Below are 27957 nucleotides of genomic sequence, written 5' to 3' on the forward strand. Positions count from 1 at the left end.
TGGTGTGAAACCAATTGAAATTCATCGACAGTTGAAGGAGACATGTGGTGATGGAGTTATGGATGTGTTGAAAGTGCGTTCGTGGGTGCGACAGTTTAATGAAGGCAGAACATCGTGTGACAACAAACCGAAACAACCTCGGGCTCGCACAAGCCGGTCTGATGACACGATCGAGAAAGTGGAGAGAATTGTTTTGGGGGATCGCCGAATGACTGTCGAACAGATCGCCTCCAGAGTTGGCATTTCTGTGGGTTCTGTGCACACAGTCCTGCACGACGAAATGAAAATGCGAAAAGTGTCATCCAGGTGGGTGCCACGAATGCTGACGGACGACCACACGGCTGCCCGTGTGGCACGTTGCCGAGCAATGTTGACGCGCAACGACAGCACGAATGGGACTTTCTTTTCGTCGGTTGTGACAATGGATGAGACGTGGATGCCATTTTTCAATCCAGAAACAAAGCGCCAGTCAGCTCAATGGAAGCACACAGATTCACCGCCACCAAAAAAATTTCGGGTAACTGCCAGTGCTGAAAAAATGATGGTGTCCATGTTCTGGGAAAGCGAGGGCGTAATCCTTACCCATTGCGTTCCAAAGGGCACTACGGTAACAGGTGCATCCTACGAAAATGTTTTGAAGAACAAATTCCTTCCTGCACTGCAACAAAAACGTTCGGGGAGGGCTGCGCGTGTGCTGTTTCACCGAGACAACGCACCCGCACATCGAGCTAACGTTACGCAACAGTTTCTTCGTGATAACAACTTTGAAGTGATTCCTCATGCTCCCTACTCACCTGACCTGGCTCCTAGTGACTTTTGGCTTTTTCCAACAATGAAAGACACTCTCCGTGGCTGCACATTCACCAGCCGTGCTGCTATTGCCTCGGCGATTTTCCAGTGGTCAAAACAGACTCCTAAAGAAGCCTCCGCCGCTGCCATGGAATCATGGCGTCAGCGTTGTGAAAAATGTGTACGTCTGCAGGGCGATTACGTCGAGAAGTAACGCCAGTTTCATCGATTTCGGGTGAGTAGTTAATTAGAAAAAAAATCGGAGGCCTTAGAACTTGAATGCACCTCGTACACTGAAGCGCCATAGAAACTAGTACAGACATGGGTATTCAAACACAGATATATGTAAACAGGCAGAATAAGCCGCTGCGGTCGGCAACGCCTATAGACATCAAGTATCTGGCACAGTTGTTGGATCCGTTTCTGCTGCTACAATGGCAGGTTAGCAAGATTTAAGAGAGTTTGAACGTGGTGTCATAGTCGGCGCACGAGCGATGGGACACAGCACCTCAGAGGTAGCGGGCATTTTCCAGTACGACCATTTCACGAGTGAACCGTGAATATCAGGAATCGGTAAAACATCAAATCTCCGACATCGCCGCGGCCGGAAAAAGATCTGCAAGAACGGGACCTACGACGACTGAAGAGAACCGTTCAACGTGTCAGAAGAGCCGCAAATTGCTGCAGACGTCATTGCTGGGCCATCAACAAGTGTCAGCGTTCGAACCATTCAAGGAAACATCAACGATATGTGGTTTCGGAGTCGAAGGTCCACTCGCGTGCCTTCGATGACTGCACGACACAAAGCTTTACGCCTCGCCTGGGCTCGTCAACACCGACATTGGACTGACGATGACTGAAACATGTTGCCTGGTCGGACGAGTCTCGTTTCGAATTGTATCGAGAGGATGGACGTGTACGGGAATGGAGAGAACCTCACGAATCCAAGGTACCTGTATGTCAGCAGACGACTGTTCAAGTTGGTGGAGGCTCTGTAATGGTGTGGTGTGCAGTTGGAGTAATAGGGGGCCCTTGATACGTCTAGATACGACTCTGACAGATGATACGTCCGTAAGAATCCCGTCTGATCAGCTGCGTCCATTCATGTCCGTTGCGCATTTCGACGGACTTGGGCAATTCCAGCAGGACAATGTGATACCCCACACGTCCAGAATTGCTACAGAGTGGCTCCAGGAACACTCTTATGAGTTTAAACACTTCCGCTGGCCACCAAAGTCCACAGACATGAACATTACTGAGCATATCTGGCGTGCCTTGCAACGTGCTGTTCAGAAGAGATCTCCACCCCCTCGTACTCTTAAGGATTTATGGACAGCCCTACCGGATTCATGGTGTCAGTTCCCTCCAGCACTACTTCAGACGTTGGTCTAGCCCATGCCACGTCGTGTTGCGACACTTCTGCGTGCTCACGGAGGGCCTGCACGATATTAGGCAGGTGTAACAGTTTCTTTGCTCTTCAGTGTATATGTAGTATATTCAAAAAATAATGGAAATTTTTGTTTTCTGAAAAAAGTTCGAATTACAGTACTTGTTATACATCTTTGCAAGAGCGTTTCCTTCCAATCCCTGAAACACTTCTGGAACTCGAATTGTGGGATAGCTTTTAGCTTTCTCAGCGATGCGTTTTTAATCCTGTCTTGCAAAACGATAACCTTTCAAGGTTGCCTCTACTTTTGTGAACAGAAAAGTATCGCACGGGGCTTAATCTGACGTATGTGGAGGTGACACTGGGGCGTTATTGTATTTTTTTTTTTTTGGCCAAAAATTCGTGAACCAGTTACTCAGAGGGAGAAGTCCCACACCTTAGTCTTTCCCTGTGTATACAGTGTTCAAATAACTTACGAGAACACAGCCGCGTGTCGTTGTTGACAACCGCCGATATTTCGACAGGAGCACTCCCTGCCATTTTAAAGGCATAACTCCAACAAGTAAGCGCTGTGCACGCGAGTTTAAAACCTCGGTTTTCAGAGAAACTCTATAATGATAACACCCACACATACAGTGTAAACACTAACACCATCACAAACCGAAGATGACCGACCTCAGAACTTATCGACACTGAAATTAATAATCAGCGGTTCTCTGCGCGATAGCAATGGCGATACTATCGATGACAGTGCTTCCAAAGCAGAGTTACTAAACACAGCCTTCCGAAATTCCTGCACCGTAGAAGACGACGTAAGTATTCCAGAATTCGAATCAAGAACAGTTGCCAACATGAGTAACTTAGAGGTAGATATCCTCGGAGTAGTGAAACAACTTAAATCAATAAAAGGCAAGCCTTCCGGTTCAGATTGTATACCAATTAGGTTCCATTCAGTGTAAGCTGATGCGATGGCTCGTTGCTTAACAATCATATGCAACCGTTCGCTCGACGAAAGGTCCGTACCCAAAGACAAAGTTGCAACAGGTCACGGCAATATTCAAGAAAGGCAATAGGAGTAATCCACTAAATTACAGGCCCATACAATTGACGCCAATATGCAGCAGGATTTTGGAATATGTATTGTCGTCGAACTTTATGAATTACCTAGAAGCGAACGGTCTATTGACATATTGTCAACACGGATTTAGAAAACATCGTTCTCGTAAAATACAACTAGCTCTTTACTCACACGAAGTGTTGAGCGGTATTGACAACAGATTCGAAGTTCATTCCGTATTTCTAGATTGCCAGAAGGCTTTTGACACGGTGCTTATGTGTAAGCAGCTTGCAGTGAAATTCCTTGCTTTTGGAAAATCGTCTCAATTACGTGATTGGATTCGTTGTTTATTGTCAGACAGTTTGTAGAAATTTATGGAAAATCGTCGAGTAAAACAGAACTGATTTCTGGCGTTCCCCAAGGTAATGCTACAGGCCCTTTGCTGTTCCTTATCTATATAAACGAAGTGAAGTGGAAGGAAGACAAGGATTTCTGGTCACATGAGTATCGGGTAATATCAACAGCAGCATAAAATGGTATAACAGGTGTAGAATTCGTTATGAATAGGAAGTTAGGGCAGAGGGTGTGTTACTGTGAACAGTTCAGTAACCGGGCGGCTCTAATCAGAATCGACAGCAGACCAACACCGACAACGATAGTTCAGGTATACATGCAGACGTCGCAAGCTGAAGATGAACAGATAGAGAAAGTGTATGAGGATATTGAAAGGGTAATGCAGTATGTAAAGGGGGACGAAAATCTAATAGTCATGGGCGACTGCAATGCAGTTGTAGGGGAAGGAGTAGAAGAAAAGGTTACAGGAGAATATGGGCTTGGGACAAGGAATGAAAGAGTAGAAAGACTGAGTTCTGTAACAAGTTTCAGCTAGTAATAGCGAATACCCTGTTCAAGAATCAGAAGAGGAGGAGGTATACTTGGAATAGGCCGGGAGATACGGGACGATTTCAATTAGATTACATCATGGTCAGACAGAGATTCCGAAATCAGATACTGGATTGTAAGGCGTACCCAGGAGCAGATATAGACTCAGATCACAATATAGTAGTGATGAAGAGTAGGCTTAAGTTCAAGACGTTAGTCAGGAAGAACCAATACGCAAAGAAGTGGGATACGGAAGTACTAAGGAATGACGAGATACGTTTGAAGTTCTCTAACGCTATAGATACAGCAATAAGGAATAGCGCAGTAGGCAGTACAGTTGAAGAGGAATGGACATCTCTAAAAAGGGCCATCACAGAAGTTGGGAAGGAAAACATAGGTACAAAGAAGGTAGCTGCGAAGAAACCATGGGTAACAGAAGAAATACTTCAGTTGATTGATGAAAGGAGGAAGTACAAACATGTTCCGGGAAAATCAGGAATACAGAAATACAAGTCGCTGAGGAATGAAATAAATAGGAAGTGCAGGGAAGCTAAGACGAAATGGCTGCAGGAAAAAAGTGAAGACATCGAAAAAGATATGATTGTCGGAAGGACAGACTCAGCATACAGGAAAGTCAAAACAACCTTTGGTGACATTAAAAGCAACGGTGGTAACATTAAGAGTGCAACGGGAATTCCACTGTTAAATGCAGAGGAGAGAGCGGATAGGTGGAAAGAATACATTGAAAGCCTCTATGAGGGTGAAGATTTGTCTGATGTGATAGAAGAAGAAACAGGAATCGATTTACAAGAGATAGGGGATCCAGTATTAGAATCGGAATTTAAAAGAGCTTTGGAGGACTTACGGTCAAATAAGACAGAAGGGATAGATAACATTCCATCAGAATTTCTAAAATCATTGGGGGAACTAGGCAACAAAACGACTATGCACGTTGGTGTGTAGAATATATGAGTCTGGCGACATACCATCTGACTTTCGGAAAAGCATCATCCACACAATTCCGAAGACGGCAAGAGCTGACAAGTGCGAGAATTATCGCACAATCAACTTAACAGCTCATGCATCGAAGCTGCTTACAAGAATAATATACAGAATAATGGAAAAGAAAATTGAGAATGCGCTAGGTGACGATCAGTTTGGCTTTAGGAAAAGTAAAGGGACGAGAGAGGCAATTCTGACGTTATGGCTAATAATGGAAGCAAGGCTAAAGAAAAATCAAGACACTTTCATAGGATTTGTCGACCTGGAAAAAGCGTTCGACAATATAAAATGGTGCAAGCTGTTCGAGATTCTGAAAAAAGTAGGGGTAAGCTATAGGGGGAGACGGGTCATATACAATATGTACAACAACCAAGAGGGAATAATAAGAGTGGACGATCAAGCACGAAGTGCTCGTATTAAGAAGGGTGTAAGACAAGGCTGTAGCCTTTCGCCCCTACTCCTCAGTCTGTACATCGAGGAAGCAATGATGGAAATAAAAGAAAGGTTCAGAAGTGGAATTAAAATACAAGGTGAAAGGATATCAATGATACGATTCGCTGATGACATTGATATCCTGAGTGAAAGTGAAGAAGAATTAAATGATCTGCTGAATGGAATGGTCTAATGAGTACACAGTATGGTTTGAGAGTAAATCGGAGAAAGACGAAGGTAATAAGAAGTAGTAGAAATGAGAACAGCGAGAAACTTAACATCAGGATTGATGGTCACGAAGTCAATGAAGTTAAGGAATTCTGCTACCTAGGCAGTAAAATAACCAATGACGGACGGAGCAAGGAGGACATCAAAAGCAGACTCGCTATGGCAAAAAAGGCATTTCTGGCCAAGAGAAGTCTACTAATATCAAATACCGGCCTTAATTTGAGGAAGAAATTTCTGAGGATGTACGTCTGGAGTGCAGCATTGTATGGTAGTGAAACATGGACTGTGAGAAAACCGGAACAGAAGAGAATCGACTAACCTAACCTAACCTAACCGCATTTGAGATGTGGTGCTATAGACGAATGTTGAAAATTAGGTGGACTGATAAGGTAAGAAATGAGGAGGCACTACGCAGAATCGGAGAGGAAAGGAATATGTGGAAAACACTGATAAGGAGGAGGGACAGGATGATAGGACATCTGCTAAGACATGAGGGAATGACTTCCATGGTACTAGAGGGAGCTGTAGAGGGCAAAAACTGTAGAGGAAGACAGAGATTGGAATACGTCAAGCAAATAATTGAGGACGTAGGTTGCAAGTGCTACTCTGAGATGAAGAGGTTAGCACAGGAAAGGAATTCGTGGCGGGCCGCATCAAACCAGTCAGTAGACTGATGACCGAAAAAAAAAAACGATTTGGGAGACAATCTGAGCAGCCCACTTACGTTGTTTGCAGAGGACGCTATCGTCAGTCGTCTAGTAAAGTCATCGGAAGATCAAATCAAATTGCAAAACGATTTAGAAATGATATCTGCATGGTGCGAAAACTGGCAGTTGACCCTTAACAATGAGAAGTGGGATGTCATCCACATGAGTGCTAAAAGGAGTCCGTGCTAAAAGGAATCAATTACTTCTAAAGCTCGTAAATGCAACTAAATACAATCAAGAACAACTTAAACTGGAAAGAACACATCGAAAATGTTGTGCGGAAGACGAATCAAAGACTGCGATTTATTGGGAGAACACTTAGAAAATGCAACGGATCTACAGAAGAGACTGCCTACACTACGCTTGTCCGTCTTCTTTTACAATACTGCTGCGCGGTCTGGGATCCTTACCACATAGGATTAACGGAATACATCGAGCAAGTTCAAAGAACGGCAGCACGTTTTGTATTATCGAGGAATAGGGCTGAGAGTGTCACGGACATGGTACAGGGTTCGTGGTAGACATCATTAAAACAAAGACATTCTCGTTGCGGCCGAATCTTCTCACAAAATTGCAATCACCAACTTTCTCCTCCAGACGCGAAAATCTTTTGTTGACGCCGACCTACATAGGCGCAAACGATCATCATAATAAAATAATGTAATTCCGAACTCGTGCGGAGAGATGTAGGTGCTGGTTTTTTCCGTGCGCTGTTCGAGACTGGAATAATAGAGAGTTATTGTGAAGGTTACTCGATGAACCCTCTGCCAGGCACTGAAGTGTGATTTTCAGAGTATCCATGTAGATGTAGATGAGGATACCGACTTCGGATGACAACATAATCAATTATTTTTCTGCGCTCGTATCCTTTCTGAGTGTCAACAGACAATTTTTTTGTAACTTGAACCACTCACTCCAACATCCCTCCGTTCCACTGATTCAGTTCCTTCATCTTCCTTTTTGTTACGTCGAAATATCCTGTATGTGTTATGTCTTCACCCCACCCATTTCTTCTTTAGAGTCTATCTTTGGCTCAGGGATAGTAACTGTTCCTACACTTTCACACAACACAAATTGAATAAAACACTGAATTTTAAAAATTGTTTTTTTTTTCTATTTATCTTGATGTGTCCATATAATCGAACTCCAATTTGGAGGTTGATTATCGGTCATCCTGTTATGGTCCACGAGTTCTGATTGTTATATCTGAGTATTAGTCTGTATATAATTCTTACAATTCAGGTTTAATTTCATTGCGTCTGTTTTCATGCTAATTCACATATTATTTTTCCATCTTGATCTGCAAAACATAAATACACAGCAATAACCGAATCCTTGGCTTTTAAAATACACCAGAAAAAACACCCAAACTGAGATTACCTGCCGTCTGTTATTGAGGAAACTCTTTAAAATATTTTAAATTGAAAAATATCAATGAAGTTCACTTTTTTTAGGAACTGAAACGCTTGTATCGTGCAACTAATAAATTTATAAAAAAAGCCATACAGTACTAAAGTGTATTTTTCTCTACAGCTTCTTGTGGCTCCTCATAGAAAACGTGGCTTGCTAGAAAAGTCATGACTCGCTGAAAGAATAATATTTTACATGTAGGTAGTATGATCCAGTTTTTTTGTCTTTGAGATAAGAAAACTGTGTGGCTAAATTGTACTCATTGGACAATGATGAAATTACAACTGTTCACCAACAACAACCTCACCAATCTCCCACCAAGTACATGCTTGAACTTGGTTGCATCAGATGATTGCATCAGAAAACAACAGACTTCAGAATGCAAGTAATTCGTCCCAAAACATTTTAGGTCAAGACGACCAGAGATATAACAGTTTGCAGCACAGCGATCTTACAAAATATCGATATTTGAGTCCACAAAAATTTGTATATAGTTATTTCATTTACAAATATTTTCAAATTATTATCTAGAATAAATTATAGAAATAAGAATAATGATAAAAATAATTATTACTAATAAAAAATCTCACCAAAATTTAGAAAAATGTAGCTCCTATAAAAGTGTATTTTTTGATCATGATAGAAAATGGATTTTTTTGATCATATATTTATATGATGGACAATACTTAATGAGCTGTTTACTAAAAAAATGAGAAGGAAACGTTTTTATAATTTCAGAAAAATGTCTGTGCATAGGTGTACATCGTCTGAGTATTTGCAAGTATTGAGTATTGCAGTTGTTTGTATCTATTGTGTATTCTGGTTTGGGTTAAAATATGGTTATTAACCAGATCTCTCACAGGTTTTATAAATTCATTTGGAGCTGATCACTTCCCAACAGGAGATCAAAATCATTTGTTTACTTAAAATAAGGTTTCAATACTACAGCACGCAATATGTCTACATTTTATTTCTGTCGAAAATGTGACCTGATTCAACACAGCCAAACATTTCATGTGAGCGTTGCAGGTGGAAATGTATGCTTCAGGCATACATTGTACAAGTTCTTCCCAGTCACTGCGCGTCTTCTATCGACGTCTACCTTACGCAGAATTGCATAGCACAGTCAGAACTCAATTGAAAGCACCCTCCTTCACAGGAGTGAGGATTGCTACAAGTTTAATACGTGCTTAGACGTTGACAGTGAGTACTTGAATATTCATTATGGATGATAATATACATTTTAACTGTCACAAGAATCACCAACATTTTTGTGTAAAATGATCACATATCAATCTGCGAAAAAATCACAGATAATTAAAGAAGAATAACATCCGAAATGTTTCTAACATACTTTCACTGTGTACGTTTTCACTGTGCACGTTCGTTCTTAGTCTGATACAACCCACTTATCTGAGACTATTCTGGAGTCCCTATTCTCTAAGACAACTCTTCATTATAAGGATGTGTTCTGGACAGCTAGAAGGAGACAAGAAACGTGTTTGTTTCATGTGGGTGATCACAATGAAGTAAGTTCCATCCAGGTCAGTTTATCCAACGCTGTACAACATTATAGTTTCCATATACCGCATTACTTGGCTGAAATGAAGTCTCCTAATAAACCAAAATCTTCTTTTAGATTTGGCATGTCCCAGCATAGGCCAAGCAAGCAAAAATATTACAAGTTATAACCATGTGGTTAATGTCAGCACAATCCGCATTTCATCATTCAAACCGCCATTGGAGAGAAATCCGGTTTGTAAACAAACAGTGTCCTCTGAGGCAAACGCATCCAAATCAAAACTTAGTTGGAACATAACCAAAAGAGTGGAAACACAAGTAGTTTTATGAAGGTGAACCTAAGCTGACATTTAGAATCACATTCAAACTTTTTTTCAACTCTTTTCCATCTTAATATCGATCCACACATGGAACAGGCATGTATACAGTTACAGCAAGGCTTGGCGTTCAGGTGCTGGAGAGCCTCTGACGGACATCATGCCTCAGTATCCAGCTGGTATATCAGTTGCTTTGTATGCAATCTGCCAGCGTGCCTGCCAAAACCATGTTGGCTGTGCCAGTCGCTGGAGTTTTCCCACATATTTCATAAGATCAGCTCTGACGACACATCCTCTGCCACCGACCGCGTATTGTTGAAACTTTACCATTTTGTTGCTCTAACGCCACGGCTCGAGGTTTCATGCTATGCTATTGATACCTGGTTTTAAAGATCACATTTGGAAATCCTGTATTGAGAAAGTCATGGATTGAAGCTTTCTCCTAAATGTAGTTTTTGAACTTTCCTACTGAGGTAACAGTATTATAAATCATGGCAATGGACAGAGAAAGACTAACAAGCCTGCTACAGGTGTGTGTCCTGACATAAGCTGGACAACAGTATGGTTGCCACCCACTATTACAGCCTCATAACCCTCAGGTTATAAGAGTCGAGGGGCATGAAAGGGAAGCAGTGGTTGGAAATGGAGTAAGACAGGGTTGTAGCCTCTCCCCGATGTTATTCAATCTGTATATTGAGCAAGCAGTAATGGAAACAAAAGAGAAATTTGGAGTAGGTATTTAAATCCAGGGAGAAGAAATAAAAACTTTGAGGTTCGCCGATGACATTGTAATTCTGTCAGAGACAGCAAAGGACTTGGAAGAGCAGTTGAATGGAATGGACAGTGTCTTGAAAGGAGGATATAAGGTGAACATCAATAAAAGCAAAACGAGGATAATGAAATGTAGTCGAATTAAGTCGGGTGATGCTGAGGGAATTAGATTAGGAAATGAGACACTTAAGGTAATTAGGAGTTTTGCTATTTGGGGAGCAAAATAACTGATGATGGTCGAAGTAGAGAGGATATAAAATGTAGACTGGCAATGGCAAGGAAAGCATTTCTGAAGAAGAAAAATTTGTTAACATCGAGTATACATTTAAATGTCAGGAAGTTGTTTCTGAAAGTATTTGTATGGAATGTAGCCATGTATGGAAATGAAACGTGGACGATAAATAGTTTAGACAAGAAGAGAATAGAAGCTTTCGAAATGTGGTGCTACAGAAGAATGTTGAAGATTAGGTGCGTAGATCACATAACTAATGAGGAGGTATTGAATAGGATTGGGGAGAAGAGACGTTTGTGGCACAAATTGACTAGAAGAAGGGATCGCTTGGTAGGACATGTCCTGATGCATCAAGGGATCACAAATTTAGCATTGGAGGACAGCGTGGAGGGTAAAAATCGTAGAGGGAGACCAGGAGATGAATACACTAAGCAGATTCAGAAGGATGTAGGTTGCAGTAGGTACTGGGAGATGAAGGAGCTTGCACAGGATAGAGTAGCATGGAGAGCTGCATGAAACCAGTCTCAGGACTGAAGACCACAACAACAACACAACCCTCAGGTCCTGAGTGTTTATCCAATATCTCCTCACATGGTTACACAGCACCAATCTTGGAGGAAGTGTAGTTCAAACTTTTCAGTTGGAAGACTTGTCAATTGAGAAAACACATTACAAAGATTCTGTCTGGACACAATGGTTACCATAAGAAGAATTTTGGACTCAGCACTCTTAGGAAGTCCTAGCCTCCCTTTTATCAGGACATTACCCTCCTCAGTTTCCCACATGGTTACACAGCACCAATCTCTGAAGAAGTGCAGTTCAAACTGTTCAGTCCAGAGACTTGTCAACTGGGAAAACTCATTTCTGAGCCTGTGGCTGGACCATGGTTACTCTGGATGCACTAGAACGATTTTGGATTCAGCACTCTTATGAAGCCCCAGTCTATCTTTTATCAGTACCTTAACTTCCTCCACCAGAGAAATTTGCCAGTTTCAACAGCAGCCGTGTTCACGGCACATACGCAGGGACTGCTATAGTGATGCCAGAGAACTAGTGTCTGGCCATTGTGGTTTCCCTATATACTCTAGAAATCTGAAGCCGTGTCAGAAAGCTACTGTACACCACTGAAAAACTTCTTCCCACAGGGTTGCCAGTGAGTAGGCAGTCCCGTAACCTTCCCTCGATCACTACGCATACCTCCATCCTTATTAGCTAGTGCTCTGTTGGTGGCTCGCCACGTGTTTTTCCCACGAATGTTCTTTTGTAGCTGGACATCAGCCCGGCCCTCTACCTGGAGAGCGTGCTCAACCTGTCCAGGTTCGCCGTCGACTACTCCTTCAGCCGGCTGCGGGAGCCCGTCAACAAGACTGAGTGGACCAGCCACAGCAATGTGGCCACCGTCAATGCCTTCTACGACACCCTCGAGAACTCCATACGTGAGTACACTATACGATGGAGTATCAAAAGTGCTGACCATTGTGTGCAAGTGTTAGGTTATCCAAAGGGCAGCTGTGGTGTGCATCACACAATTCACTGTCCTCAGATAAAGCGCTATTGTCTTTAACTCACTACCGAAGTGCACGGCTGACGAAAGAGGCTCAGGGTATTCAATCTGTCATTTCTTTCCAACCAAACTAAGCAAAAGCAACTAGGAAGTGAGGACGAAAGACTACCAACGTGTGTGTGTGTGTGTGTGTGTGTGTGTGTGTGTGTGTGTGTGTGTGTGTGTCTGTGTGTGTGTGTGTCTGTGTGTCTGTGTGTTTCACATACATCATTTTGATCTAGCAGCCACCGCGAACTAAGACACAAAGGAATTGCAGACAATGGCTGCGAGTGGGCATTGATTTATATCAATGGGCAAAGTTGAACATTTGTGCCAGATTGGGAATCGAACGTGTCTTCTGTTTACTAGGCAGATGCTCTGACCACAGAGCCACTGCATGGGCTACCCTGGTACACCTCCTGCCAGACCCAAATTCTCATCCTGTCCACACACCACTGACGTAGTGTCACTTGCCCATCATCCCCTTTACTCTGATTCTCATAAGAGTTTGCGATTGGTATGCAGCTGTAGTGCAGAGACCATTGGCCTTCCTTAACTTTATATATGCAGGGTGAGTCAGGAGGACAGGTACACACTTTGCGACGCGATAGTATTAGTGGTTCTGAACAAAACACGTCATATGGACACATCCCCTATTGCGAATGGTTTCCGAGATAGAACACGTTTAATATCACATTTGTACGTTTTTCTTTAATAACTCGAAAACCGCACAGTCCGACGAAAACGTGTCTCAGTACACAATTAAACTAAATTAAAGTTGCTGCAAAAAAAGTCCTGTTCATTTTTGGTCTAGGACTAACAGTTTGCGCGGAGAGATCGTGAGAATATTGAAAGTCCGTAGCTAGGCGCTTTTTGCAGGCCAGTTTGAGATAATTTTCCGACTTGATAGACCACAAGCGTCCTGCATCAAAACGTTCGTCTCAACTTACTCTGTATTACTGTGGTACGTTGTAAACATTGACAATGAATAATACAGAAAATAAATAAAAATGTATGTTAAAAGTGTTCTACCTTGGAAACCATTCAAAATAGGGCATATGTCCACACGAAGTTTTTCTTCATTATCAGTGCCTGTCAAAACACTTACCTTTCCTCCTGACCCACCCTATATATAAATGAGTCATTAACTGTTGCCACCAAAAATAACTCCGAAAGTATGATAGGAGCTGAAACGTTTGTGCGACAAACGTTGCATGGAACAACAGGGGCCATAATATGACGTTGGTTTTTTGTTGCTGGGTAGGGACGCTTTAAATGAGATGCTATAGTTTGGTACTCATTTTCTGATAGCGGCTATCGAGACGAATCCAATGATAATGTAACGGTAAGGTCTTTGAAGGTCAGCGAAGGTCAAAAATGTGGCATGAACGTCCATTTACAGAAGGTGTTAGAAGTGATGACCATTGGTATGAATGAAGAGCTGCAATCTTCTTATCAAGGATTGAGTGATATTCCTTGTCACTTCGGTACTTATCGAAGCACATGCTCTGACAATTCTCTCTCGTATGTCGTGCAAATAGTAAATATTCGCCGAATACGTGCCATTGACATGTAAACACCATTCGACGATTTCGCAATGTAACACTATTAGGAACAGTAAGGCTAGTATCGTCGAATCAAGCGAATGTGGCGATGTATTCCTTCCAATAACAAGTCGATATGCTTCTCATTCACAGAGAATACCAACGAAATTCAGTGAGGTCTGGGGACTTAACACGTTGAAAGATATTCTTAACGTACTCACCCTACACGTCGTACATTTAAATGTGTGTATGATAAATTGAGAACAACTGGATCTTTAATGCATCGGAAACATGACCGGCAAAGGAAACTTACTAACAAGGAAATGGAAATTGGTACTTTTGCCACTGCGGTTAGAGATCCTTGTGTTAGTTCGCGTCAGATCTGAAGGGAATCCTGTATAAGCCAGAGTAGTGTTGGTCGTGTTCTGCATCGCCGTAAATATCATCCTTACCATGTCAGTCTCCACCAAGAATTAACTGGTACAGATTGTATGCGTCGCATTGAATTCTGCCGATTGGGTCAACTTCAAATTCAGAAGGAAGACACATTTATTAATTTGATTTTGTTTACTGACGAGGCTACATTCACGAACCACAGAAATGTTAATTTGCATAATATACATTATTGGCCAACTGAAAATCTGTTTTGGCTGCGGCAAGTTGCACACCAAAAACCGTGCTCGGTGAATGTATGGTGTGGGATTCTGGAGGACAGAATTATAGGCCCCTATTTCATCGAAGGATATGTTAATGGTAGTAAGTAGATCACATTCCTGCAAGAAACATCAGGTCTGTTATTGGAAGAAATACCTTTAGGAACAACGAACAGGATGTGGTATCTACACGATGGGTGTCCGGCACATTTTTCGCTGATGGTTAGAAAAGAGTTGGAGAGACAATTCCGACATCGTTGGTTTGGATGCAGAGGAGATGTGTCGTGGCCGGCTCGTTCGCCAGACTTGATGCCTCTGGATTTTTTCTTGCGGGGATTCGTAAAACACATTGTTTATAAAGATGCTCCAACTGGAGCTGAGGATATGCGAGAGAGAATTGTCAGAGCATGTGCTTCGATAAGTGCCAAAGTGATAAGGAATATCACTCAATCCTTGATAAGAAGATTGCAGCACTCCATTCATACTAATGGTCATCACTTCTAACACCTTCTGTAAATGGACGTTCATGCCGCTTTTGTGACCTTCGTTGACCTTGAAAAACATTAATATTACACATCATTGGATTCGTCTTGATAGGCACTATCAGATAATAAGTACCAAACTATAGCATCCCATTTAAAAAAAGAAAGTTGACCTTCATTCCTCTGAAGCGACCCCACCTAACAACAAAAAGCCAACGTCATATTATGGCCCCTGTTGTCCCATGTAGCTTTTGTCCCACAAGCTTTTCAGCTCCTATCATACTTTCGGAATTATTCTTGGTGACAGCAGTTAGTGACTCACCCCATATATATATATATATATATATATATATATATATATATATATATGTGTGTGTGTGTGTGTGTGTGTGTGTGTCTTTGAATGTATTTGTCGGTAACAGTATAAGCGAATATTGCAAAAGAATTTGCTTCACATGTAATTTAATACAAACATTAAAAATATATTATTTCAAATTTCTATTTAATTAATTGTGGCTCTGAACTCGATTGTTTATTATTCCACATAGATTAATATCACAGATGGTGTGTGGAAGAAATGATCGACTCAGCTTTCCATAATCTCACAATGCTGATGGGACTCAGCTTTCCATAATCTCACAATGCTGATGGGACATGAGTCAGTTCTCTATTTAACTAACGAATGGCTTCCAAACTGATTTTTTGTTGTTTCCTTTCCATTAACACTGCAAATAAGTAACATAGATGATGAACTCAACTTTTCATTTCTCAAGTCTCCTACTAGCCATTTATTTTGTGGAAAATTCCTGAAATTATGCTTCTATACTAAGTGGGATAATTTAGTTGAGATGTAGCGTCAGGAGAAATTTTTTCGACCAACAGTGTTTTATATCAAAGACAAATGATCGACAGAGGAATGGCTACCGCAATTGCTCCAAATATTTGCTGAAAATTACAGTGAAAGCTAAAAAACTTTATATGAAACTAGGAGCTGTGTTACCGAAAGACTGGGGAATACTGTTGAGATTTACTTTTGAGGAATGCATGTAATGGGCAATTAATGTGATAAGAACTTCAGTCAATAGACAAATAAGTGGAAAGTAATTCCTGAGTTGTTGTTAATAATATAATAGCAGCAATAACAAAAATAATAATAAAATTTTACTTGTGTATTGTAACTGAGGACGTGCCAGTTTGGACAACTTTCAGTGAATATAAATGTCGAACATTAACACTGAAAGTGAAATCTGAGTCCTCTTAGTTTAAGTGCTCTGCTAGAGACGATAAAAATTACAGAAATACATCAATAGGTTATTGGTCTAGTGGTGTAGAATCAATTAAACAACTGCCCACAGTTTAACGACTTTCTTTTTTAATCACGGTACTGATCCGCTTACAACTTTTCAGCCTACTCTGAGCACTGCGAGTATTTTCCCGCCATCGTCAGCAGCCGTTTCGCATCCGCTGCGCCCTGCAGACTTCTCCTCACAGCCCGCTCACTATCGACACACACACCCGTGTTGTGACGTCACCTGACCACCTCCGATCAGCCTGCCATGTCGGACCGCCGCCACCTCTGAGAGTCCACCCGAGGACTTGCTCGCCCAGTGAGCCACCCTCATTCCCCTGGCCTCGTCTGCCCCCTCCTCCATCATTGTGGCCCCCACATCGTGTCTCCCCAGCCCCAGCGTGTCCCCTGACCCGTCTGTCTGTCTCCGTTCTCCGCAGACCGCGCCCTGTCAGACTAACAAGTAGAGATCCCAAACCGTGGGCTCGTCCTTTTTTAAAACACCTGTACGGTCAAGGTGCTAGATATCGCAGCTTGCATCTACTATCCCAGGTGCGATCTAGTTTGCATGTAATCGACGAAATAAATTTCAGAATTTCGTATGGTGCTCTATTACTTCAAAAATAGTAACAATTTACATACTGGCTGCGGAGCGTAATGGCTAAAGTACTGACTACTCACAAAAAAAGCTGTTTTAAAATTCTATATAAATGTCTCTAATCGCTATTTTTACTCAGTTAATTGCCTGACCAGCAATTTTTTTCCAATTTTTGTGCATCTGAATTTAATTATTTTTATTTACTTTTAAACAGTTCAAAATGCCTATCTGTCGGTAAAAAAAGGGTGAAATAATATATTTATATTGACAGTGCAATGCCATTAAGAATGGATTTGTCGTTACAAGATTTTTGAACGGCAGTCGTTATAGAAATATTTAAAACATTAATTCTTATTGCACTATGGATAAAATAATGCTGATGATGATTTAAACTAAAACGAGGAATGTAAGTTAAATGGAATTCGAGCAATATAAGAAATAAAAATAGTGAATGTAAAACATTGAGGAAAATGTAAGACTGGAAAATGGAAGAAATTAAATCAAAGTTAAGACATAACAATAATGAAAATCACATAAACAAGAATTCCAAGACAAAAGAGACTGATAGAAAGAAAAATGAGAGCAAATGATGTATTTCATACGATGGTTAATATGGCGTGAGAGAGGAACAGAAAAAATTACGTTTCGACCAATTAATTGAACAAAAATAATGCTCAAAGTCTTTTCGATAAAGATGTAAGAATAAAAGAACTACAAGTACTGACAGGATTCTAACCTATAACCTTTGGCATGACAGGTCAGTAGCTTATCCCTCACGCTACGCAAACAGTACACAAATCGCAGCTATTTTTAGAAGCATAAAGCATCATGCGAAATTTCGAAATGTTTTCCGTCGGTTACTGGCATATGAGTGGGCCCAACAGGATGAATGACTGCAGGGTGTGCTTCCTTGCACCTAACAGTCTTCTGGAAACAGTGAGAAGATGATCCTTGGAGAGGATCAGGAAGGATTTCCTGACAGTCGTCTCCCAATTTGTACACCGCTACAGCCTGACTCCTGTGAATCCTGACCTGCGGTTCAGTGTGCCGAGGACTAACCGTCCGGACAAGAGAGAAACCCAGCTCGGTTCAGGTACCAGGTACCACAGTATAATGTAGTGTAGTGCTCTGTAGTGTAGCGTTGTATAGCGGTACAGACCACAGTTATAAATCACAAAATACGTGATCCAACGACATTTCATAGTACACTGGAACAGTGTCATGTGCATTCCGGATTCAGAATGAAGATATATATGTGTACCAGCTGGCTGAAGTGTAGTGAATAGGTTTTTACTTTCTTTTAAAAATTATAGATTTTTTTTTTCAATGTAGATATTTTATGCAGATTTTCCACCCTTCTTAAACACCATAACGCAAATTTGAAAAGATGTTAAAATATTGAATGCTATATTCATGCTAGTTCATGTGCAATATTTGATCTACTCTTGTATCTAGATAACAGACTGAAAGGAAATAGCAAATATATAAATAAAGAAATCTGCCTCTGTTTCCACCCCAGTAATTCCTGGTTTCCAATTCTCCTCTGAACACTGAGCGACAATAAATATTTGAACGGTTTCCATGTTAAAAGTCTGTCCGCCACTGCCGTAAGTCACACCCCTTTGCAGAGGCTGATTGTTGATGTGCTATTCGACAGCAATGGGAAGTACTGTTTGGAAAATCCTGTTGAGTTTAGCGATAGCGCCCCTGGCTATTCTCGTCCCTAAATAAGAGGACTCATCAACTCCTATTAGATGGTTGTTAGGTTGTATGTCCTCTTCCTGGTGATATTTGATGAATTAAATAGAGTTTTCAAAACAGTACCTCCCATTACTCTCATATAGCATTTCTATGATACAGTGTGTGCTAGCATATGTGACTTGCAGCTGTGGGACACAGACCTTCAGCGCCAAAATCATTCAAAAACTGATTGTTGCTCAGGTAACAATGAAGAGATATGCATCAGAAATCACTAGGGAGACAAACATACGTGGTCAGGGAGTGGGAGGCGCGATATGATAACATTAATAGTAGGATCGAGATGTAGGTGGGTGAGATTTGTGGCTAGGGGAATGTATGCCAGATGGAGTGAGAGAATCATCTGCTACTTGCTGGGACCAGGACCTGTGAGAGGTGGCAGGTGACGTCACAGGACATGCTGGTGGGATAGGGATGTCTGTACCTGGAGGCTGGAATGTGTGGAGAAGTCTGTAGGAGAGCTATTTCCAGCAGTGGGATTCAGATGAAGGGTGATGACGATGATGATGATTATGATGACTACAGTTTCGACAAAGTTTGGTATCTTTCAGTAACACTCCATACTCCTTGTAATGCATTCCACTATCCAACCAGAGGCGTCTGTGACTTCACATTCACTGGTTTGGACGTGTTTTTGGACATGTTACCCAAAAAAATTTCGCAAAGTGCCACCTCATCACACGTTTAGTGTTCCTTATGTACCATATAGCTTTGTTGCTAGGACGGGAGAACCGGTCTTGAGAGTTGAACGTTAGTGAGCAGCTACCATTACTGGTGGCGGAGACTCTGCGCACAGCAGTGGTATGTGTGGTATTGGGTGTCTAAATCTACATCTACATCTACATTTATACTCCGCAAGCCACCCAACGGTGTGTGGCGGAGGGCACTTCACGTGCCACTGTCATTACCTCCCTTTTCTGTTCCAGTCGCGTATGGTTCGCGGGAAGAACGACTGTCTGAAAGCCTCCGTGCGCGCTCTAATATATTCGATACCTCATCCAGAAACGCACCCTCTCGAAACTTGGCGAGCAAGCTACACCGCGATGCAGAGCGCCTCTCTTGCAGAATCTGCCACTCGAGTTTGTTAAACATCTCCGTAACGCTATCACGGTTACCAAATAACCCTGTGACGAAACGCGCCGCTCTTCTTTGGATCTTCTCTATCTCCTCCGTCAACCCGATATCGTACGGATCCCACACTGATGAGCAATGCTGAAGTATAGGTCGAACGAGTGTTTTGTAAGCCACCTCATTTGTTGATGGACTACATTTTCTAAGGACTCTCCCAATGAATCTCAACCTGGTACCCGCCTTACCAACAATTAATTTTATATGATCATTCCACTTCAAATCGTTCCACACGCATAATACTCCCAGATATTTTACAGAAGTAACTGCTACCAGTGTGTGTGTCTGTGTGTGATTTGCACAGAGTTCCCAGCGGGCATCCTCCAGGGCGCCTTCTTCAGCGCTGACCGTCCCAAGTACATGAACTACGGCGCCATCGGCTTCGTCATCGGCCACGAGATCACGCACGGCTTCGACGACGAGGTACCTACTTTTCATATACGTACACTGACGGCAAAAAAATTGTAACACCAAGAAGGAGTCGTGCGACATCAACGGAAGTTGGTAGGCAGTCACACAAGAGCTGCTCTAGTATCGCCATTGCGAGGATGAAAATCAGGTTTGCTTTAAATACATGCTGTAACAGTTGTGAGCATTAGTTACTTTGAGACTGGACATGGTGAACTGATGTTAATTATCTGGTGTAACCGCCAGAATGATGAATGGAAGCATGCCGATGTGTATGCATTATGTTGTTCAGGTGCCAGGTGTCAGTATGAGACTGGAGCTGCATGCCTGTTGCACCTGATCGGTCAATACAGGGGCTGTTAATGCTGGTTGTGGATGACCCTGCAGCTGTCGCCCGATGGTCCCATATGTGCTCGATTAGACACACATCTGGTGGTCTAACAGGCCACAGCAACATGTCGACTATCTGCACTGCATGTTGGTTTACAACAGTAGTATGTGGGCGAGCTTTATCGTGTTGGAAAACACCTCTGGAATGCTGTTCATGTATGGCAGCAAAGCAGGTCGAGTCACCCGATTTTCGTGCAGTTTTGCAGTCAGGGTGTGTCAGATAACACAGAGTGCTCCTGCTGACATACGAAGTCGCACTCCAGACTGTAACTCCCGGTGTGGGTCCATTGTGTCTGGTACACAGACAGGTCAGGTGCAGGTCCTTCATTGTCCTCCTTCTAACCGAGACACAGCCATCTCTGGCATTCAACATCACAACAACCATGCAGGCTACTCTACAGTATTTTTTCGTCTCCCACTATTCTAAATTGGTATTTTTGATTTCAACTCATTTTAAAGAACGCAAGTGCCGTTCATGGATGGTTTTTAATTTTCCGCCATTTTAAACTATGGAGAAGTGGTGCTGCATGGGGAATGTAGGGCTGGCAACTACGCAGGCTGCGCCAGTGAGCTGTGATGTTAGAGGGGTGGGGGGAAACGATGTTTTATGCTTAGGTCAATTGACCTGGGGCTACCATCTTGGATTACGTACTTACCATGTGGCCTACTTCCACAATACTGGACTGTGATGTCAGAGTGGAGAGGAGGGGGGGGGGGGATGAGAGTTTGGTGTGAAACCCGCCAGCATTGCATGACACACTTGGAGAATGTAGGTCATGTGCGCTGCCTATTTGCTAGACCCTGCGTCAGCCCTGGCAATTTCCTAATACTATCTTTGACCAAGATTGCCCTCTTTCCCTGTCTATTCTGTATGTCCTCCCTGCTTCATTCATTATGCATCATTTTGCTTCCAAGGTAGCAGAGTTCATTCACTTCGTTTACGGCACGGTTCCGAATTTTGCTGTTTTTCGCCGATGTCATTTCAGCTCCTCCTTAAGTTTAATCTCACGTTCTGTGCTTAGTAGACTGTTCATCTACGCAGTGCGTCCAGTCATTTCTTCCTTGCTATCACTGAGGATAGCAACATCATAAGCGAACCTTATCATTGACATCTTTCGCCCTAAATTTTATCCGTGCAAGTGAACCCATATTTTATTTCCGTCATTGCTTGATCGGTTTTCACTGACCAGTACGGGAACAATACTGCATCTCTTTCTTACAGCCTTCTAATCTGGGCATGTCGTTCTTGGTATTCCTGTTCTCAGTGTTTTCCTACGGCTTGCTCCTATTTTCCTCAGAATTTAGAACATTTAGCACCATTTTCCTTTTCTGTCTCGAGTCTCGCACTGTAAGGTGGTTTGCAGACTGACTATGTAGATGTAGATGTAGATGTAGAGTCTCTATTGTTCTGTAACTGTATCTTCAATTGTTTCAATATTCCACCTGTATTAGAATATAATTTCCTTTTAAATAGTTAACCAGTAAATACCCTCATATACTTTCTCTGTATCTTTGTCTTCTACTTGCGGCGTTTGGATTTATACCTGAACACCTGTTGCGTAGGTTTGCTGTTGATTCGGATGAGAATAATCCGATCTCTGAATTGTTCGAAGTAACTTGCTCTCTCCTATTCAGAACGAATCCTACTCCAGTTATACTATTTTCTACTGTTGCTGAAATTACCTTCCACTCGTGTGATCACATATCATCTTTCCGTTTCACTTCACTGACTCAGGTTACATATAGGTTAGTAAACGTGACTCCATCTTAGAGTCAGGAGCGAGAGAGAACAGGTGGTCGATGAAGTGTAATAATATTGTACCAAGAGCCGCTATTGTGATAATGTTTGATTAGGCAACGAGAGGCGACGTTCCGATCACGTCATCTTCAGGCCTTCACTCGAATGACTCCAAGCACCACTTGTGCATGCGTAAGACAAGGCACCAATACCTGAACTTCGTAAGCATGTGTGCTTCTCACACCTGCACACGGAGTTCGGTTATCTACAGAAGCAGATGCGAATATTGATGCCTCATCCTAAACGTGCACGAGTGGTACTTGATATCACTCGTGTCATGAACCTGGCAAATCGAAACTCATTGTCTGACATTGCCTGATATTCCATGCTCCGACACAATGTTATCATTTCGTTGGTTAGTCAATATTTTTTTCATGGCTATCTCCCCTTGGACAGCTGCTTCCCTTAGGTTCGAATGGGAGACTGTTCCGATCTCTTTAGCCAAAGGAGAAACTATCCTGACACTGGAATGAGATTTTCACTCTGCAGCGGAGTGTGCGCTGATATGAAACTTCCTGTCATATTAAAACTGTGTGCTGGACTGGGCCTCGAACTCGGGACCTTTGCCCTTTGTGGGCAAGTGTTCTACCGTCTGAGCTACTCAAGCATGACTCGAGCCCCGTCCTCACAGCTTCACTTCTGCCAGTACCTCGTCTCCTACCTTCCATACTTCACAGAAGCACTTCTGGGAGACTTCTTATGCCAGAAATCTTCTCCTGCCATCGCAAAGGTCCCAAGTTCGAGTCCAATTCCGGCACACAGGTTTAATCTGCCAGTCTGCCTGACACTTTTCAATTACAGGCTACATGTGCTGTGGAAAACTCATAAAGTATCTTTAATGCAGTGCTTTCCGTTGTCTTCTGCATCTTCATACCGTCGATCATCGCTGATTCTTCCATCTTTTAGGGGCAGTTTGCAACTCGAAGGACAATACATTGCCTTGAAACACTGTTCGCTCCTCCATCCTCTCTGACTAAGTTAATGGCAGAACGAGCGTGACTCCTTATGCCAGAAAACGTCTACTGCCATTGCCAATGATTTCAATTCAAAATTTATCCAGGGATCGAACCCAGGACCCAGCACATTTTGCTTACCGATTAAAGATGCTACTCCTAGACCACGGTGGGTGACACTGAGATACATTGGAAGATGTACACAGAAAATATACCCCATCCACAAAGGTGGCTAAGACAACCAACGTATGATTGGTGCTTCTCATTCTGAGACCATACCAGACAGGAAAAATAGAGGAAATGGGGAATATTCAAAGAAGAGCAGTGCATTTTGCTTAGGTCTGATTAAGAAGGAGGAGAGCAATGGCGATCGTCATCCAAATCCAGTGGCATTTGCTTGAGGAGACGCTTTGTCCACTTAGGTGTGGTTTACTTTTAAAATTCCGCAACCACACGTTCCTAGAATAGGCATCCTATGTATAAATAAAAGAGAGGCCACGAAGGTAAAATCAGAAATATTCAAACTCATATGGAAGCCCACCATGTAGATGGTTAAAAACCTAGAAAAAAATTTATGTCATATGCAATTGTTACACAACTTTTTGTTTGAACACTCTTCAGGGTCGTCAGTTTGACAAGGACGGCAACCTTGTTGACTGGTGGGACCCTGTGACCCACGACAGGTTCCTTGAGAAGGCAGAGTGCATCATCTCGCAGTACGGCAACTACACCGATGAGCAGACTGGCTTGCACGTGAGTATAGCTGCTTCTTTGTCCTCTTCTCTAAAAGTACTACTCGCTGTCCTCATTTTTAAAAAATCTACACATATCAAAAAAAGGTTCGTATCACCTCGGTTCCGAGAGTTCCGGAACATGTACAGAAAATTGGAATACAGATCAACATAAACATCATTTCTGCCCTTTTTATTGCTCATGAAAAGCACACGTTGCATGTTGTACTGCCATACAGCGAGACCTTCAAAGGTGGTGGTCCAGATTGCGGTACACACCGGTACCTCTACCCAGTAGCACGTCCTCTTGCATTGATGCATGCCTGTATTCGTCATGGCACACTATCCACAAGTTCGTCAGGACACTGTTGGTACAGATTGACCCACTCCTCAACGGCGATTCGGCCTAGATCCGTCAGAGTGGTTGGTGGGTCAAGTCATACATAAACAACCCTTTTTCATCTATCCCAGGCATGTGCGATAGGGTTCATGTCTGGAGAACATGCTGGCCACTCTAGTCGAGCGATTTAGTTAGCCTGAAGGAAGTCATTCACAAGAAGTGCACGATGGGGGCGCGAATTGTCGTCCATGAAGACGAATGCCTCGCCAATAAGCTGCTGATACAGTTACACTATAGGTCATTCGCCGGCCGCGGTGGTCTCGCAGTTCTAGGCGCGCAGTCCGGAACCGCGCGACTGCTACGGTCGCAGGTTCGAATCCTGCCTCGGGCTTGGATGTGTGTGCTGTCCTTAGGTTAGTTAGATTTAAGTAGTTCTAAGTTCTAGGGGACTGATGACCACAGCTGTTAAGTCCCATAGTGCTCAGAGCCATTTGAACCATTTATAGGTCATTCACTTATCGTACAGCCGTTATGGCGCCTTCCATAGCCAGCAGCAGCGTACGTAGTCACCTCAGAATGCCATCCCAAAACAGCAGGGAACCTCCACCTTGCTGCACTTGCTTAACAGTGTATCTAAGGCATTCAGCCTGACTGGGTTGCTTCCAAACACATCTCTGACGGTTGTCTGGTTGAAGGCATATGATACACTCATCGGCGAAGAGAACGTGGTGCCAGTCCTGAGTGGTCCATTCGGCATATTGTTGGACCCATCTGTACCGCACTGCAAGGTGTTTGGATGCAAAGATGGACCTCGCCATGGACGTCAGGACTGAAGTTGCGCACCATGCAGCCTATTGCACACAGCTTGAGTCATAACACGACATCCTGTGGCTCCACGAAAAGCGTTATTCAACATGGTGGCGTTACTGTCGGGATTCCTCCGATTCATAATCTGTCGACAGCGGTCATCCACTGCTGTAGTAGCCCTTGGGCGGCCTGAGCGAGGCATGTCATCCACTGCTCCTGTCTCTCTGTACTTCCTGCATTTCTGACTAACATCGCTTTGATTCACTCTGAGACATCTGGACATTTCACTTGTTGAAAGCCTGGCACAAAGAAACAATGCGGACGCGATCGAAGAGCGGTATTGACCGTCTAGGCGTGGTTGAACTGGAGACAAAACAAACCTTGTACCTCCTTCCTGGTTGAATAACTGGAATTGATCACCTGTCGGACCCCCTCTGTCTAATAGGCGCTGCTCGTGCATGATTGTTTACATCTTTGGGCGAGTTTAGTGACATCTCTAAACAGTCAAAAAGACTGTGTTTGTGATACAATATCCACAGTCAATGTCTATCTTCAGGAGTTCTGGGAACTGGGGTGATGCAAAACTTTTTTGATGTATTACGTAAAAGTGTTAGCTTCCTCTGTTTCACTAATCACCATTTAGATGAAGATTGAAGCACATTTGACTAATCATTATTCTGATGAATGTACAGCTAACCTGAGAAAGACGACTTCCCCATTTGGCTAGTCATCACTCTGATGGTGTTGCATCTCCCTTATTTGACTTATCATTTCAATGAAGTGATACAATCAACTTCCCCATTTAAACAGTCAATGAAGTGATACAATCAACTTCCCGATTTAAACACCTCACCTGACACATTTAGCTGCGCTCATTTAGTGATCTCCATACAGATGTAGATGCATCCCATCTCTCACACCTGACTATCGCCCCAACGAAGATGCACCTTATACGCCACTTGTCACTGGCCCCATTGGAGTGGGGAAGCTTTTATCAGATGCAAATGACTTTCTCATTTGGGTAATCATTTTAGCGAAGCCATATTCCACCTGAACTGTTAAATCTGACTAATCAACATGAATGTGTAACTTATTTGGCATATTTAAGTGACTCATTTGGTAATTAATATTGAGGTGCTGGCACATCTTATTTGCCACGTTTGACTAGCACATGTAATAAATCACTGCAGTGAACATGAATGTCACTGGCACATCGGACAACCGCATTTGAACAACCGTCATTTAGAGCAAACGGCATCTCATCCACCACACATCATTAATTTTCCTGATGCAGATGCATCTCGTCTGCTCATTGGTAGACCCCATTTTATCAGCATCCATGTGGTGAGTGTGACGACTGTGGTTCTACCCTGTCACTAAGTATCGCCAAAATACCCGAAAAGTACCGTGTTAACTAATGCAGTCCAAATCAAGCCGTATCTAAATAGACGTTTCTCCAAATTTTACTTCCCAACACAATATCTGACAGTGCATTTATCCCAGTTTAGCATAGAATAACCATATTAAATAAGATTTAGTAAGGACATTGACAAAAAATTTGTTTCTAACATCAATAAACAAAAGAATACCAAAGTTGAGTGATGAACCCACAATTTTACACGACTCTCATTCAAAGTAATCACAACCCGTGTGTTTTGACAGCTACCCACCTTTGAATTACCCACTATAGACTGTTAGCACCAATAGCAAGCGAGCTTCACTGTCATTGGTCGACGTTTAAGAAATTAATGGCGGGCGCCGTTGTCCAAGTAGCAAAGCATTACAATACTTCAGGTAAATGCTACGGCACACGAATTTAGACACACACCCTCCAAAAGTTATAAAAAAATACACATGCAGCGGCGGCGGATTTAAAATGTAAAAAAAGTAAAATGGAAATAATTAAAAGGGAAATGGCTACTGCTAATGAAAGTCAACAATATCTGCACAGAACACACCACTTCGTGGGGAACACTTTTATTCTAAAGAAGACAAATGTTACGTGTATGTCAGCCAAAAGGAAATTAAAATTGTTTGCAATAATTTTGAGTCTTTGAGAGGAGAGCGCTGCTTTTAAATCTTATCTTGTGTGTTGTGGCGATGGTCGCGACATCGACGGCAGCTGGCTGGTCCTGGTGAAACGCTGAGATCTGCTCCCACGGTCGTGTGATTCCAGCTGATGATTTTTTCCTCGTAATCGTGCGGGCGGTGGTATTCATTAAGCTGCAAATCTGATTACAGTGGCGTTTTGCAGGCCACAGGCTGGTCGATGTAACTGTTGTTACAGATGTCCGTATGTGGACAGTATTAATGTTTCTGGCACACACAATTTAAGTTTACTTATGCCACACACAGTTTATAAAACTTGCCGACGGCGAATTCTATAGAAAGTCAATTCGTATTATGAGTGTCGCGATCGCGAAAAACGGTCCTGGGCGGGAGTGTACTCACACACAATAGGCAGTCCGCGTAAGTTCATAACGACTGTTACTGATTATAGGCGTCCGACAGTTCACCGAAACGCGAATAAATATGTAACTTCACAGTACTTGAGTGTACGAAAACACAGTCAAAATACAAGTGCAGTTCAATTCACAGACACAAAGCTACAATACCGTCCATTCTCGGTTGCATTGTCATAGTTACTTCGTCTCACGGCACAGTCTCAGTATTTACTTCGCCCAGTTTCTACACTCACTTTTATCATATCACGACCTGGTATAAAACAGTCATTCAAAACGTACATCGCTTGCCACTAAACTCAATCTTCACCAGTTCGTAAAAGTCACAACTCCCACAGT

The 27957-nt window shown here is 42.6% G+C and overlaps 1 protein-coding gene across 2 annotated transcripts in view; it reads left to right on the plus strand.

Moving 5' to 3' along the window:
- LOC126426795 (neprilysin-2-like) overlaps positions 1 to 27957 on the plus strand; it is a 238528-nt gene that overhangs the window by 199835 nt on the left and 10736 nt on the right. For both annotated transcript variants that reach the window (XM_050088794.1, XM_050088795.1), the window contains exons 11-13: positions 12003 to 12171; positions 20034 to 20152; positions 23900 to 24031. In XM_050088794.1, the coding sequence (XP_049944751.1) occupies positions 12003 to 12171; positions 20034 to 20152; positions 23900 to 24031 (420 nt within the window). The remainder of the gene's footprint in view (positions 1 to 12002; positions 12172 to 20033; positions 20153 to 23899; positions 24032 to 27957) is intronic.

This window comes from Schistocerca serialis, chromosome 11 (assembly GCF_023864345.2).
Source record: "Schistocerca serialis cubense isolate TAMUIC-IGC-003099 chromosome 11, iqSchSeri2.2, whole genome shotgun sequence".
In the NCBI taxonomy this organism is placed as follows: domain Eukaryota; kingdom Metazoa; phylum Arthropoda; class Insecta; order Orthoptera; family Acrididae; genus Schistocerca; species Schistocerca serialis.